Raw genomic sequence first — 12,988 nt, 5'->3', positions numbered from 1 at the left:
ACTTAATGTTAAAAAAACATGTAAAAAACACCATTACACTACACGGAATAAAGTTTTACACTACACCACTACATACCCCATATACCAATCCCCGTATAAAGATGGCCCCCAGGGTGTTTTCGGTGTCGGACGCATACGCTATTATTGCCTCCGACACCGAAACAGCCAGTGAGGATGAATGGGGGGTCCTTCGTTCCTCCATTCATCCTCATCCTCATCATCCAATGACGTATCTGGGGGTAGCGTAGCGTACGCTGCCCCCCAGACACGTCTTTTCCGCCAGTACCGTCCCAATAAGAGATCACGGTATGGCGTGAAATTCTACAAACTCTGTGAGAGTACCTCTTGGTACACTTACAGATCCAGGGTACGTGCACACTGCGGAATGGCAAAGGATAACCCTTTGTGCATTCCGCAGCTGGCACCCGCCGGCGGACTGATGCGGGCGCATGTCTCCACCCGTGTCATAGACTCCATGTTATGCATGGGCGGATTCCATCGTCCGTCCAAAGAATGAACACGTTGGACGGAGAGCGGAATCCGCCCGTGCATAGAATGGAGTCTATGACACGGACGGAGACGTGCGCCTGCATCAGTCCGCCGGCGGGTGCCAACTGCGGAATGCACGAAGGGTTATCTGTCGCGATTCCGCAGTGTGCACGTACCCTTAGAGTGTATGTAGGAAGGGACACCCGAATCCAGCCCCAGATGCCCCCAGATGCCCCCTCCCCCCATCCTCGGAACAAGTGGGAAGATCGTCCGGGAACTGATCTTCCCACTGCTGGATAAAGGTTACCACCTGTACGGGGATAACTTTTATACCAGCACCCCCTCTTCCGGTCCCTCGCTGCCCTGTAGCTTGCGGCACGATCCGAACATATCAGAAGTAGTAATAGCGCCCTAATATTTAGCAGCCATGGAGCGGACCCAGCGCTTCTGGATATGAAGGACCCCATATCGCACCAGGACATTTTCCAGGTGACGTCCCCCACACTGGAAAACAGGAGACCCCAGAAGAAGTGCAGAGTGTGGCGTAACAGGGGGATCAGGAAGGACACCATTTTCCAGTGTGACGCCTGTCCTGATCACCCCGGCCTCTGCATACTGGTTCGCTTCTAGGCGTACCACACATCACTGGGGTTCTACATTATCTAAATTCTGTCCCTTATTCCTATTTCAGGGGTCACGTTGATCCAGGGATTATTCTGATCGCCATTATGGAGTCAGGAAGGAATTTTTCCCCTGTGATGAGGCTACTGTCGTCTGCCTTACGAGGGTTTTTTGCCTTCCTCTGGATCAACACAGGTTGAATTTGATGGACACCTGTCCTTTCCAACCTTATAAACTAATAATTGGCCTAATACCCCCAAATAAATTAGAATGGTCCCTTTTCCCCAGCTAAATAGGTATGGCCGCCATTCCCATTAGAGGATGCCATGATGCAATTACAAAGCCTCTGTGCGGCCAGGAAAGTAGAAACCCCCCACAAGTGACCCCATTCTGGAAACTACACCCCATAAGGAATCTAACAAGGGGGGCAGCGGGGATATGGCCCCCTGGTGACGGCGACATTTAGGACGTGAAAATGAAAAAAAATATATTTTTTATTTTCACGGCACATGTTCTACATATGTGCCTGTTACCAGTGGGGTCCATATGCTCACTGCACCCCTTGTTAGATTCCTTATGGGGTGTAGTTTCCAGAATGGGGTCACTTGTGGGGGGTTTCTACTGTCCTGGCAGGACAGGAGCTTTGTAATTGCGACATGGCCTCCATCCTCCATTCCAGCCTCTAAATGGCGCTCTGTCCCTTTGGTGGCTTGCCCTGTGCCCATATGGCACATTATGTCCACATGTGGGGTATTTTCGTACTCAGGGGTATTTACCCTACACGCTTTGCGTTTATTTTCTTTTTTAACCCCTTGTGGAAATGGAAAAAAATCAAGGCTAGACCAACATTTGGTGTAATTTGTTTTAAATTTTTACTCTAAATCATTAATCTTGTCTTGATTTTTTCATTTTCACAAGGGGCTAAAAAATAAAAAAAAACACAAAATTTGTAGAGCAATTTCCCCTGAGTACGGAAATACCCCACATGTGGACATAAAGCGCCATGCGGGTGCAGGGTAAGCCTCCAAAAGGAAGGAGCGCCATTTGGTTTTTTGAGGCTGGATTTGGCTGGAATGAATTTCGAGGGGCCATGTTGCATTTAAAAGGCCCCTGTGTTGCCAAGACAGTTGAAACCCCCCACAATTGACCCCATTATAGAAACTACACCCCTCAGGGAATGTAACAAGGGGTGTAGTGAGCATATGGACCCCACTGGTGACGGGCACAAATGTGGAACAATGTGGCGTGAAAATGAAATATTACATTTTTTACACTATAATGTTGGTCTAGCCTTGAATTTATCATTTTCACAAGGGGTTAAAAGAGAAAAAAACACACAAAATGTTTAGAGCAATTTCCCCCGAGTCCGTAAATACCCCACATGTGGACATAAAGCGCCATGCGGGTGCAGGGCAAGCCTCTCAAGGGAAGGAGCGTCATTTGGATTTTGGAGGTTGGATTTGGCTAGAATGGATGATGAACGCCATGTCGCATTTACAGAGCCCTTGTGCTGCCAGGACAGTGGAAACCCAACACAAGTGACCCCATTCTGGAAACTACACACCTTAAGGAGTCTAACAAGGGGTGCAATGAGGATATGGACCCCTTGATGACGGCCACATTTGTGCCGTGAAAGTGAAAAAATGAAATTTTTCACTTTCACGTCACATTGTTCCACATTTGTGCCCGTCACCAGTGGGGTCCATATGCTCACTGCACCCCTTGTTAGATTCCTTGAGGGGTGTAGTTTCCAGAATGGGGTCACTTGTGGGGGGTTTCCAGTGTTTTGGCAGCACGAGGGCTCTGTAAATGCGACGTGGCCCTTGAAATCCATTCCAGTGAAATCCAGCTTCCAAAAGCCAATTGGCGCTCCTTCCCTTTGGAGGCTCGTCCTGCGCCCGCTTGGCACTTTATGTCCACATGTGGGGTATTTCCGTACTCGGGAGAAACTGCGCTACATGTTTTGTGGTTTTTTTTTTCCTTTTATCCCTTTGTGAAAATGAAAAATTGAAGTCTAGAACAACGTTTTAGTGTAAAAAATACTTTTGTCTTTTTTCACGCCATATTGTTGGGAAAATCTGTGAAGCACCTGTGGGGTCCAGATGCTCACCGCACCCCTAGTTACATTCCTTGAGGGGTGTAGTTTTCTGAATGGTGTCCCTTTAGTGGTGTTTTTTAGGTTTTGGCACCCCAGAGCCTCTGCCAACCTGAAGTGGTACAGTCAGAAATGACCAAATATAACGGAGCCATTGAAATGCACTAGGCGCTCCCTTATATCTGAGGCTTGTGGTTGCGTCAAATAGCGCAATAGGGTCACATATGGGGTATTTCTATAAACTGCAGAAACGGGGCAATAAATATTGGGGTGCATTTCTCTGGTAATAAGTTTATAATTATGAAAAATATTGGATTACAATAAAATCTCTGCACAGAAAATTAAAATTTTCAAATTTCTTACACACTTGGCTTTTATTTCTGTGACTCCCCTAAAGGGTTAAAAAACTTTCTGGATCTGCTTTTGCAGAATTTGGGGGGTGCAGTTTCTGAAATGGGGTGCTTTGTGGGGCTTTCTAACATACAGGCCCCTCAAATACACTTTAAACCTGAACAGGTCCCTAAAAATATCTGATTTTGAAATCTTACTGAAAATTTGGAAATTTGCTGCTAATGTTTTACGCTTTCTATTGTTTAAAAAAAATGAAATATAGTTTAATGAATGCCGCCAACATAAAGTAGACATGTTGCTAATGCTATTTAATATATAATTTATGTGGCATAACCATTTTCTGTATAAGCAGAAAAGGTTTAAAGTTGCATTTTTTTACAATTTTTCATGTTATTTTGTTTTTTTTCATAAAGTTTCGTTATAAGTATCGACTCCAATTTACAAGAAATGTGAAGTACAATATGTCACGAGAAAACAATCTCAGAATCAGCCGGATAGGTAAAAGCATCCCGAAGTTATTAATGAATAAAGTGACACAGGTCATATTCATAAAATTTGCTCCGGTCCTTAAGGCCATTTTAGGCCCGGTCCTTAAGGGGTTAAGTATGTTAAAGGACTAAACAAGGTTATAAGGTACTACAAAGCCGAGCAGCATGACATCCATAGATGGAAAGTCCCGAATGCCATACTGTGCAACCACAACAAAACACAATAAAACAAAAATAAAGCACAACTATTAATAAAATAAAATGTTATAAATGTATATATAATGCCCAATTATATTGAGCAGAGGAGGTCCTTTATCTTCTCCGTTGGGGTATCCACCTCTACATGTATCACTTATCATTTATATGCAGAAATTTACCTATCAACTTTTTTTTATTATAACAAAAATATATTGAAAAGAAAATGTCAGGAAAAAAAATTGCAAAAAATAATTCCTATGTGTTTCTTCGTCCCAATAGGACAGAATGCGTACAGTGTACGGAGAAGTCATGGAGTCATTGGTCTATACAAAAACTAAAATACACTGGTGTCAGAAGCAGTGGAGTCTTACCATATATCTTCTGGATTCCCTGTAAATCATCAGTAGGTAGCTTGAAGTTGTCGGTTTCCATGTACTGGTAGAAAGGGGCCATGATAGCAGTGGGGTCATTGGAGTGCTCCAATCCTAAAGCGTGACCCAATTCATGTACCGCCACCAGAAATAGGTCATTTCCTGCGGAACAAAATAAATGAGAACATTTTTGTCGAAGATTGTGATCAATAATGTAATTACCCTCTCATAAACAATTCAGATAATGCTCAAGCGGCTACAGAACAGCGGGAAAGGGATGATTCCTACAGTAATTGTATAACAGACGAGCAGGTAGCCACGCTCCCATCCTTAGGTTGTCACTAATGGTTTACGTGGACAGGGATCAGACTAGCGAAAGGCATCGGGTCTGCCCAGCAACACGTATGGCGGACACATGACTCAATGCAATTGACTGCCTGACAGAAATTGCATATTGACCATGTAAATTATGATAGGGGACAAGATGGATGCATTGGATCCCTGTTTAGTGGAGTAGAACAAGCTATTTATTAGAGGGACAAGCCATAGAGCAAGAGAGCTATTGAGCGTCCTTCAAATTCACCGATTGAACTCTTTTCTATTTAAGGACGGCCATACATACATACATACGTACATACATACATACACTCATGTTACTGATATTAAAGGGGTTATCCATCGAAAATCCTTTTCTTTCAATTCAACGGGTTTCAGAAAGTTATAAAGATTTGTTATTTACTTCTATTTAAAAATCTCATGTCTTCCATTACATATCAGCTGCTGTATGTCCTGCAGGAACGCGGATTTTTTTTTTCAGTCTGACACAGCGCTCTCTGCTGGCCAGGACAGGAACTGTCCAGAGCAGGAGAGATGTTCTATGGGGATTTGCTACTGCTCTGGACAGTTCCTGTCTCGGACAGAGGTGGCAGCAGAGAGCACTGTGTCAGACTAAAATTAAAACATTTCCTGCAGGACATACAGTAGCTGATAAGAACTGGGAAACAGGAGGTTTTTAAATACACGTAAATTAGAAATCTATACAATTTTTTGAAACCAGTTGATTTGAAAGAAAAAGGTTTAACCCTTTAAGGAAATTTGCAGACGGAAATCATGATAAATGAGGCGCATCACCTATATGAGGCGCATCACCTCAGTATATAGTGTCGCTATATTTTATAATAACTAGTTCTTAAAAATAATGTATGCATTCTTGTGATGAAAGCCACTCACTAAATGTAAACTCCTTAAAGTGCATCCATTATTCATGAAATAAAGCGTCTATGTAAATGAGACGCGTACAACACGTGCAGATAAGTAATCTAATAGATGGTCAATCTTTCATATTATATACACATACCTAAAGTGCACAGATAAGAAGCTATCAATCCCCACCTCATTTCCACCTGCCACAATATTAGTAATGTGAATTCATCATTGATATGATCTAATGTGCTTTATTGTGATCACATAAATATCTGTATACTAACCTAACAATTTATTATTCATAGACACTAGTATACAGGGATACATATGCACCATAAGAGATATATTAAAGGGATCGAAATCAATACATTAGCTGTGGCCTAAGACTTGGGGATGCCCTCACTCTGACATGATTCGTCAATGACATATACAGTAGGCTCATAAGTTTAAAGGGGTACTCCGGTGGGAAAAAAAATGGTTTTCAAATTAACTAGTGTCAGAAAGTTATACAGATTTGTAAAATACTGCTGTTAAAAAAAAAAAAAATCTCAATTCCTCCCATACTTATCAACTGCTGTATGCCCTGCAGGAAGTGGTGTGTTCTTTCCAGTCTGACACAGTGCTCTCTGCTACCACCTCTGTCCATGACAGGAATTGTCCAGAGCAGGAGAGGTTTTCTGTTTCAATCTTTTTATTAATTTTAATAATTTATAATAAATGTCAGAATTACAACATCGCTGTATAAAGCTCCTGCAGCACGTTCCGACAGCGGCTGCAGCAGGAGCTTTATACCGGAGAAAAAAAGAGTTTTATTCTCCGGGCGTGTGACAGACACAGGCGGGGAAGTAGTCATCTGGGCGGCTCCCCGCCCGTATCTAGTCACAGCGATTTGCTCGCTCAGAGGGATGATTGACAGGCAGAGAGGTCCTCTCTGCATTTAAGCGATAATCGGCTCGTGTAATCACAGCGAACGATCAAGTGACGAGCAAGAAATCGCTCATTTTGAGGAACGATTGAGAATGGACTCACTATGAGCATGGACTTTGCATAGCCCAGTCAGGGCAAATGGACTTGGTTTAGAGACTCGTGTGTACTCCTCAAGGCAAGCGGTATTTTACACTGTGCTGATTTATTGTTATAAGATGGATTGTGCAAAATGAAAAAATACATAAAAATACATAAAAAAGTGAATTTGGTGTTGTCTCACTTCATTGGATGTTCATTCTAAGGTCATGTTCACACAACGTAAGTAAAGTATTAATCACGGCCGTTGTTGCCGATTTGCAACTACTAATATTTAACTATTAAAGGGGTACTCCAGGGTGGGGGCTATTTTTGGATCTGGCCGGGGAGGAGGTGGCTAAGAGAAAAGATGTCCACTCACCTCCCTGGATCCAGCGGTGGGTCCCGTATTGCGGCACTCCGGTCCCTGGTTCCTGGCCGCATCCTGGTGTCTGACTCAGGCTCCAGACGTGACGTTTTAAGTCCGCTCAGCCAGTCAGTAACAGAGGCGGGATCTGAGCGGACTTGAAACAGATCCCAACTCTGTCACCAGGAAGCGGCCAGGAACCAGGGACCGGAGCGCCGTAATACGGGACCCGCCGCTGGATCCGGGGAGGTGAGTGGACGTCTTTTCTCTCAGCCATCTCCTCCCCGGCTAGATCCAAAAATAGCCCCCACGCTGGAGTACCCCTTTAATATTTAACTTACATTGTGCTGCAGCTAAAGGGAATCCTGGCCGGAGTGTATACACCTAGTATACGCTCCGGCCAGGATCTCTAGTGGCGCCACAAAAAACTGATATGTCAGTTTTCTGTGTCTGCTATTCATTGAATATCGACCGCAGAGAACCTGTCCACTGTGTGCAGCGGGGAATTCGGATGTGGGTGCATACGAGTGCGCCCGCATCCAAATTAAGCAGCAGTGAAGATCACCCGGCCGGTACTGCAGTAGCGGCCAAGATGATCTTCAGTAACTCCGCCCGTTCTGTGACCCAGCAGGATCACAGAACGGCCGGTGTTATACGTTGTGTGAACATAGCCTAATGGTGCGTTAACACAGAGAGATTTATCTGACAAATTTTTTAAGTCAAAGCCAGGAACGGATTTTAAAAGAGGAGAAATCTCAGTCCTTTCTTTATGATCTGTTCTCTGTTTATAGTCTGTTCCTGGCTTTGGCTTCAAAGATCTGTCACATAAATCTCTCTGTGTAAAGGCACCCTAACAGGAGACTGGGATCTTAGTTATCTAGATTGTATGGGGCCCTAATGGTTGGACCCCCCAAGATCAGATAGTTATAATGTTGCCAGTGTTAAAGCTTTATGAGAAACTAGCTCTGCTCCTGGATACATTTCTACGACCAATTCTCCATTTTCCAGAAAATCCTTACGAAATAACCCACAACCCATCAATCATGGGAATGGATTCCGTTTCCTCCAGATGCTATTGTATATACACTTCTTGTAAGAAGAAAATTGTGGGATTCCTTTAGGAAGGAAGTCCTTGCCCAGACTCCTCCAGCAGAGCTGCGGCGGTGGGTAGATAAAGCCTATTAATAGCTATCTGAAGCCAGGCATGTTCATGTTATTCTTATCTGTAGGTAAAGGCGAGGTATATCACGTCAATGGGAAAGCAGCGCTTACAAGAGACGGACCGCGCACGTCTCATTGCTATGTCTGAGAAAGCTAACAAGTCCCAGAGCCTGACAACAGAAGACATTGGAATTCACATATATAGCCGCCTCGCCCAACATTACTGATACAATGGGACTTTCATGACCTTAAAAGGCAGAGCTGCCAACACGGACCCCCAAATCCCATCTCCTGGAACTGGTTATAATAGCAACTTGGAGATATAACAAACCATTCATAGTTATGGTGCAGACTAAACAACAGTACATAGAGTATGCACACAGCACAATATAATACACTGAAAGGAACAGTATACTTAAAGGGCTTATCCAGCGAAAATATTTTTCTTTGAAATCAACTGGTTTCAGAAAGTTATATAGATTTGTAATTTACTTCTATTTAAAAATCTCAAGTCTTCCCATACTTATCAGCTTCTGTATGTCCTGCAGGAAATGTTGTTTCTTTTCAGTCTGACAGAGCTCTCTTCTGCCACCTCTGTCCATGTCAGGAACTGTCCAGAGCAGCAGCAAATCCCCATAGAAAACCTTTCGTTGCTCTGGACAGTTCCTGTCTCAGCCAGAGATGTCAGCAGAGAGCACTGTGTCAGACTGAAAAGAAAACAACATTTCCTGCATGGCATACAGCAGCTAATAAGTATGGGAAGACTTGAGATTTTAAATAGAAGTAAATTACAAATCTATATGACCTTCTGAAACCAGTTGATTTGAAAGAAAAAGATTTTTCGCTGGTTAACTCCTTTAAAGGTTCACTAAACCTAAGACTAAAGAAACCAACAAAACACAGTAATCACTTAACTCAAGGAGAGCAGTGAGAAAAACTCCAATGAAGTACCCAATCAAGAACTCTAAAAAAAAAGTTGCATGCACATTGAATTTTTTAAATATGCCTAATATAAAAACTAGATTTAAACCACAGGTCCCTTTCTGATCCCACATTATAATAGTAATCCTGCCCCATTGTTCTTCATAGGCTGCAGAATCCAGAGAAGACAATCAGAGAAGACTCGCTCACACTGCAATGTATTCTCAGTTCCTTTCAAGCTTACAAGGAGGTTTCAAATTGGTAATCGTGTATATCATGTCCCTTTAAGTCTTCTTTGACCATATGGCAGATCGTGAGGACGTTTCGTTCCCCGATGGTAAGAAATTAACTTTGACGTACTGGGAGAAAATAAGCTGAACACGAAATTGGTAGTTGAAGTACGGAGATAGACACTTATGCCCAGGTGAATGAACTGAAGTGCTTGTAATCAAAAAAACTGTCCTTAAAACCTCCGGGTAATTACCAGTTTTCAGATGATTGGCAATCAAGTAATTAAACCGTACTCGCAATGTTTCATCAACATAAAATGTGTTCGTTGTTAGGGGAAAAAATGATTCCGAGTGCTCATCCTACAGGGAGCAAGAGTTGTCAGCACATCATAGGAGTGAAGCAATTAAAATGCATTAGACTGTAACCAGCCATGAAACTGTGACATTAGGAGGCAAACATTTCCCTCAAAGTGAGCAAATTACGGTGACAAAGCTATGGCGCCCTGAACCTGACACGAGGACCCTCGTAACCACCTGCTTAGCGTTGGCTGTGAAATGGTGTAACATATAGTGAGCAGTGGGCGCTATGGGAACAATATGACAGTGACCACCAGTGCCAAATACTTCCACCATTTTGTTGCTAAATGAGGCTATGTGCAAACTACGGAATCCCGGAGGATCACCCGCCGCAAATTCTGCAGCTCGCACCCAATCACATCATCTACTGAGAAGGTGGATGGTGCCAAACTTGTATGAAGCTTCCTACTCCTTGGATATGAACTTGGAGCTCCTTCATTGTGTTGCAGAATAGGGTCCATCTCTATATACATCCAAGGAACTTACAAGGTCAGGGTATGTGCACACTACGAAATCCCAGAGGATCACCCGCCACGGATTCCGCAGCTCCCACCTGCTCACGGATGCTGGTGGCCGCGGGCATCTCTGCTGCTCCCATAGGCTTCATACTATGGTTTGCCAGATTCTGTCGTCCGCCCGAAGAAAGAACGCGTTCACTCTTTGGGCGGATGGCGGAATCTGGCAAACCATAGAAGTAAGCCTATAGGAGCAGCAGAGATGCGCATGGCCACCAGCGTCCGTGAGCGGGTGGGAGCTGCGGAATCCGGCCGGGTAATCCTCCGGGATTTCGTAGTGTGCACATACCCTGACCTTGTAAGTTCCTTGGATGTATATAGAGATGGACCCTATTCTGCAACACAATGAAGGAGCTCCAAGTTCATATCCAAGGAGTAGGAAGCTTCATTCAAGTTTGGCCCCTTCCACCTTCTCAGTAGATGACGTAAATCTACAGGGCCACTCATTCTGCTGACATCACAATGTTATAGGTTAAAAACCAGGTACAGGCTCACAATCCAAAGGATAAAGGACAACCATGAGATCGCAGGGGTCTGATCTCTGGCCCCCCTGGGAATCTCTAGAACGGAACACCGGCCACTTTGTTTTGAATGGAGTTGCAGGTCAGTGCGTGATGTGGACTCTAAGGAACTGTGGGTCACGCACCGAGATTAATAAGGGGCCCAGAGGACGGACCCCTGTGGTCTCATGCTTGTCCCCCATCAATGGTAGATCTGGCTCCATTGACAGTCTACCACTCGCCAGTCTAAAGAGTAGGTCAATTTCATCCTATCGAGATCCGAAGGGGACACGATGACCGAAAGGACCTGTGATTTAGTATGATTACTTTTCTAGTAAGACATTAAGCTATAAAGTTTCATTAGGGAAAAGGCTGATCTTATTTTCTAAACAATTTTGGAAAGTGTCCAGTGAGGCCCAAAACATGTCTAGACCCCGACGGGTCATTTGCCATAGTAAGTCTCTACACTATTGTTGAAAAGTTAATGTTTCCTGTAAAAATGCATCAAATGTATATGAGTTTCTGACCCTGGGGGGAGTTGGGATTGGTAGTAGGTCTATTTGAGAAGATCGCCAAAACGTGTTGTAAATCACAGAATGCTTAATTTAAAGCGGCACTGTCACATTTTTAAATATATCAACAGGGGTTGTGATCGCAAGCAATTTTGTAATATACAAATATTTTTTTAAGTTCTATGCTTAAATCAACCACTAGGTGTCTCCCTTCACTGTGCACGTGTACAGCTACTGTGCATCCACATTCAGTAGCAGAGAATCCTGGGGGTGCTTGCATTGTATGGTCAGCTCTCCTGTCACACAGCACCAAAACCTCTGTAACCACACAGTGACATTATATTGATTGAATTTTTGCATAACAAAGAGCATTGTCTCCTGGTATTATAATTAGCCTAAGTTAATTGCCCTCAGTTGATATATAAAACCTGCATGATGTACAGGTGTCTTTCGTTGCGTGGGACACAAAGGACTGGGACTTCCTATGTTTACTCTCTTCTTTTTTTTTTTTTTTGAACCACAGTTTGGCCGCATGTATAACACTGATTTAAATATAGAAATTGGAAGAAAAAAAATACAATTTTGAAACTGCTTGTGATCACAACTAGAGATGATCGAACACCGGAAAAAGTTAGGTCCTATCGAACTCAAACCTTGTCGAACCTTCCACATTTGATTCCCAATGCCTTCCCGATCCGTGGGGAAGGAGGAGACAGCCTGGGTCATGCCTATTACCTAGGCTGTATCCCAGAATTCCAGGCGGTACGCGGGCTGTCTCCTCCTTCCTCACGGAACGGGAAGGCATCGGGAATCAAGTGCGGAAGGTTCGACAAGGTTAGATAGAACCTAACTTTTTCCGTTGCTCGATCATCTCTAATCACAACCCCTGTTGATTTCTTAGGAAAAAAATTGTGACAGGTGAAGCTTAAAGCCAAGTTCTCACATCTAGGAATGACCTCAAAATAACCCAGCAAACCTACACAAGCCCCCTTCTCTTGTGGACTGGTTCTCTGGACAGTCACTAGAGAAACGGGACAGGGACATTGTTCACCATATTGCAGTCAGTACAATACCGTATAAAATCTTACACACCATAGTTACTTCTTGAAGCACTAAGGTCAATATGCCGCATAAATATCTAACAAATCTGTTACAGAACATCCCTGTATATCAGGGCCATTAACATCTCTATTGTATAACGCTCTGTATTCTGCACTTCCACCATGCCCCTCAGCACCATCTCCAACCCAACATCCATCACTTCTATAGTTAACATTTAGAAGAAATCCTTTTACTTTTATTGGGAAAACAGTCTCCCAAGAGTTTGAAAGAGAAACTATTATTTCTGGCTCTGGCATCGTTTCCTGCACATTTGCTACTATCTATTCCTATCAAAGGAAGCGATGAAGTAAACATCTTACATTCAACGCCAAGTATTTTTTGCCTGTAGAAATTAGACAAAGAGTCATTTATGCGTGCAAAAAATAGATTTTCACTTCTCAGCCTTTAAGATCTGTCTGCAATGAAATTAGAAGCTGGCAAACACTCCGAGATCTTCATTGTAACTTGTTTATTTAGGATTTTCATTCATTGCATCAGTTCAAGAC

At 43.3% G+C, this 12,988-nt stretch overlaps 1 protein-coding gene across 2 annotated transcripts in view; it reads right to left on the bottom strand.

Annotated features, from left to right (window-relative positions):
* The window catches only part of MMP16 (matrix metallopeptidase 16), a 176,657-nt gene that overhangs the window by 45,141 nt on the left and 118,528 nt on the right, over positions 1-12,988 (bottom strand). For both annotated transcript variants that reach the window (XM_069957394.1, XM_069957395.1), the window contains one exon: positions 4,614-4,775. In XM_069957394.1, the coding sequence (XP_069813495.1) occupies positions 4,614-4,775 (162 nt within the window). The remainder of the gene's footprint in view (positions 1-4,613; positions 4,776-12,988) is intronic.

The sequence above is a fragment of the Dendropsophus ebraccatus genome, chromosome 2, assembly GCF_027789765.1.
Source record: "Dendropsophus ebraccatus isolate aDenEbr1 chromosome 2, aDenEbr1.pat, whole genome shotgun sequence".
NCBI lineage: Eukaryota > Metazoa > Chordata > Amphibia > Anura > Hylidae > Dendropsophus > Dendropsophus ebraccatus.
The sequence above is the reverse complement of the archived record's forward strand: the minus strand, read 5'-3'. Positions and strand labels throughout refer to the sequence as shown.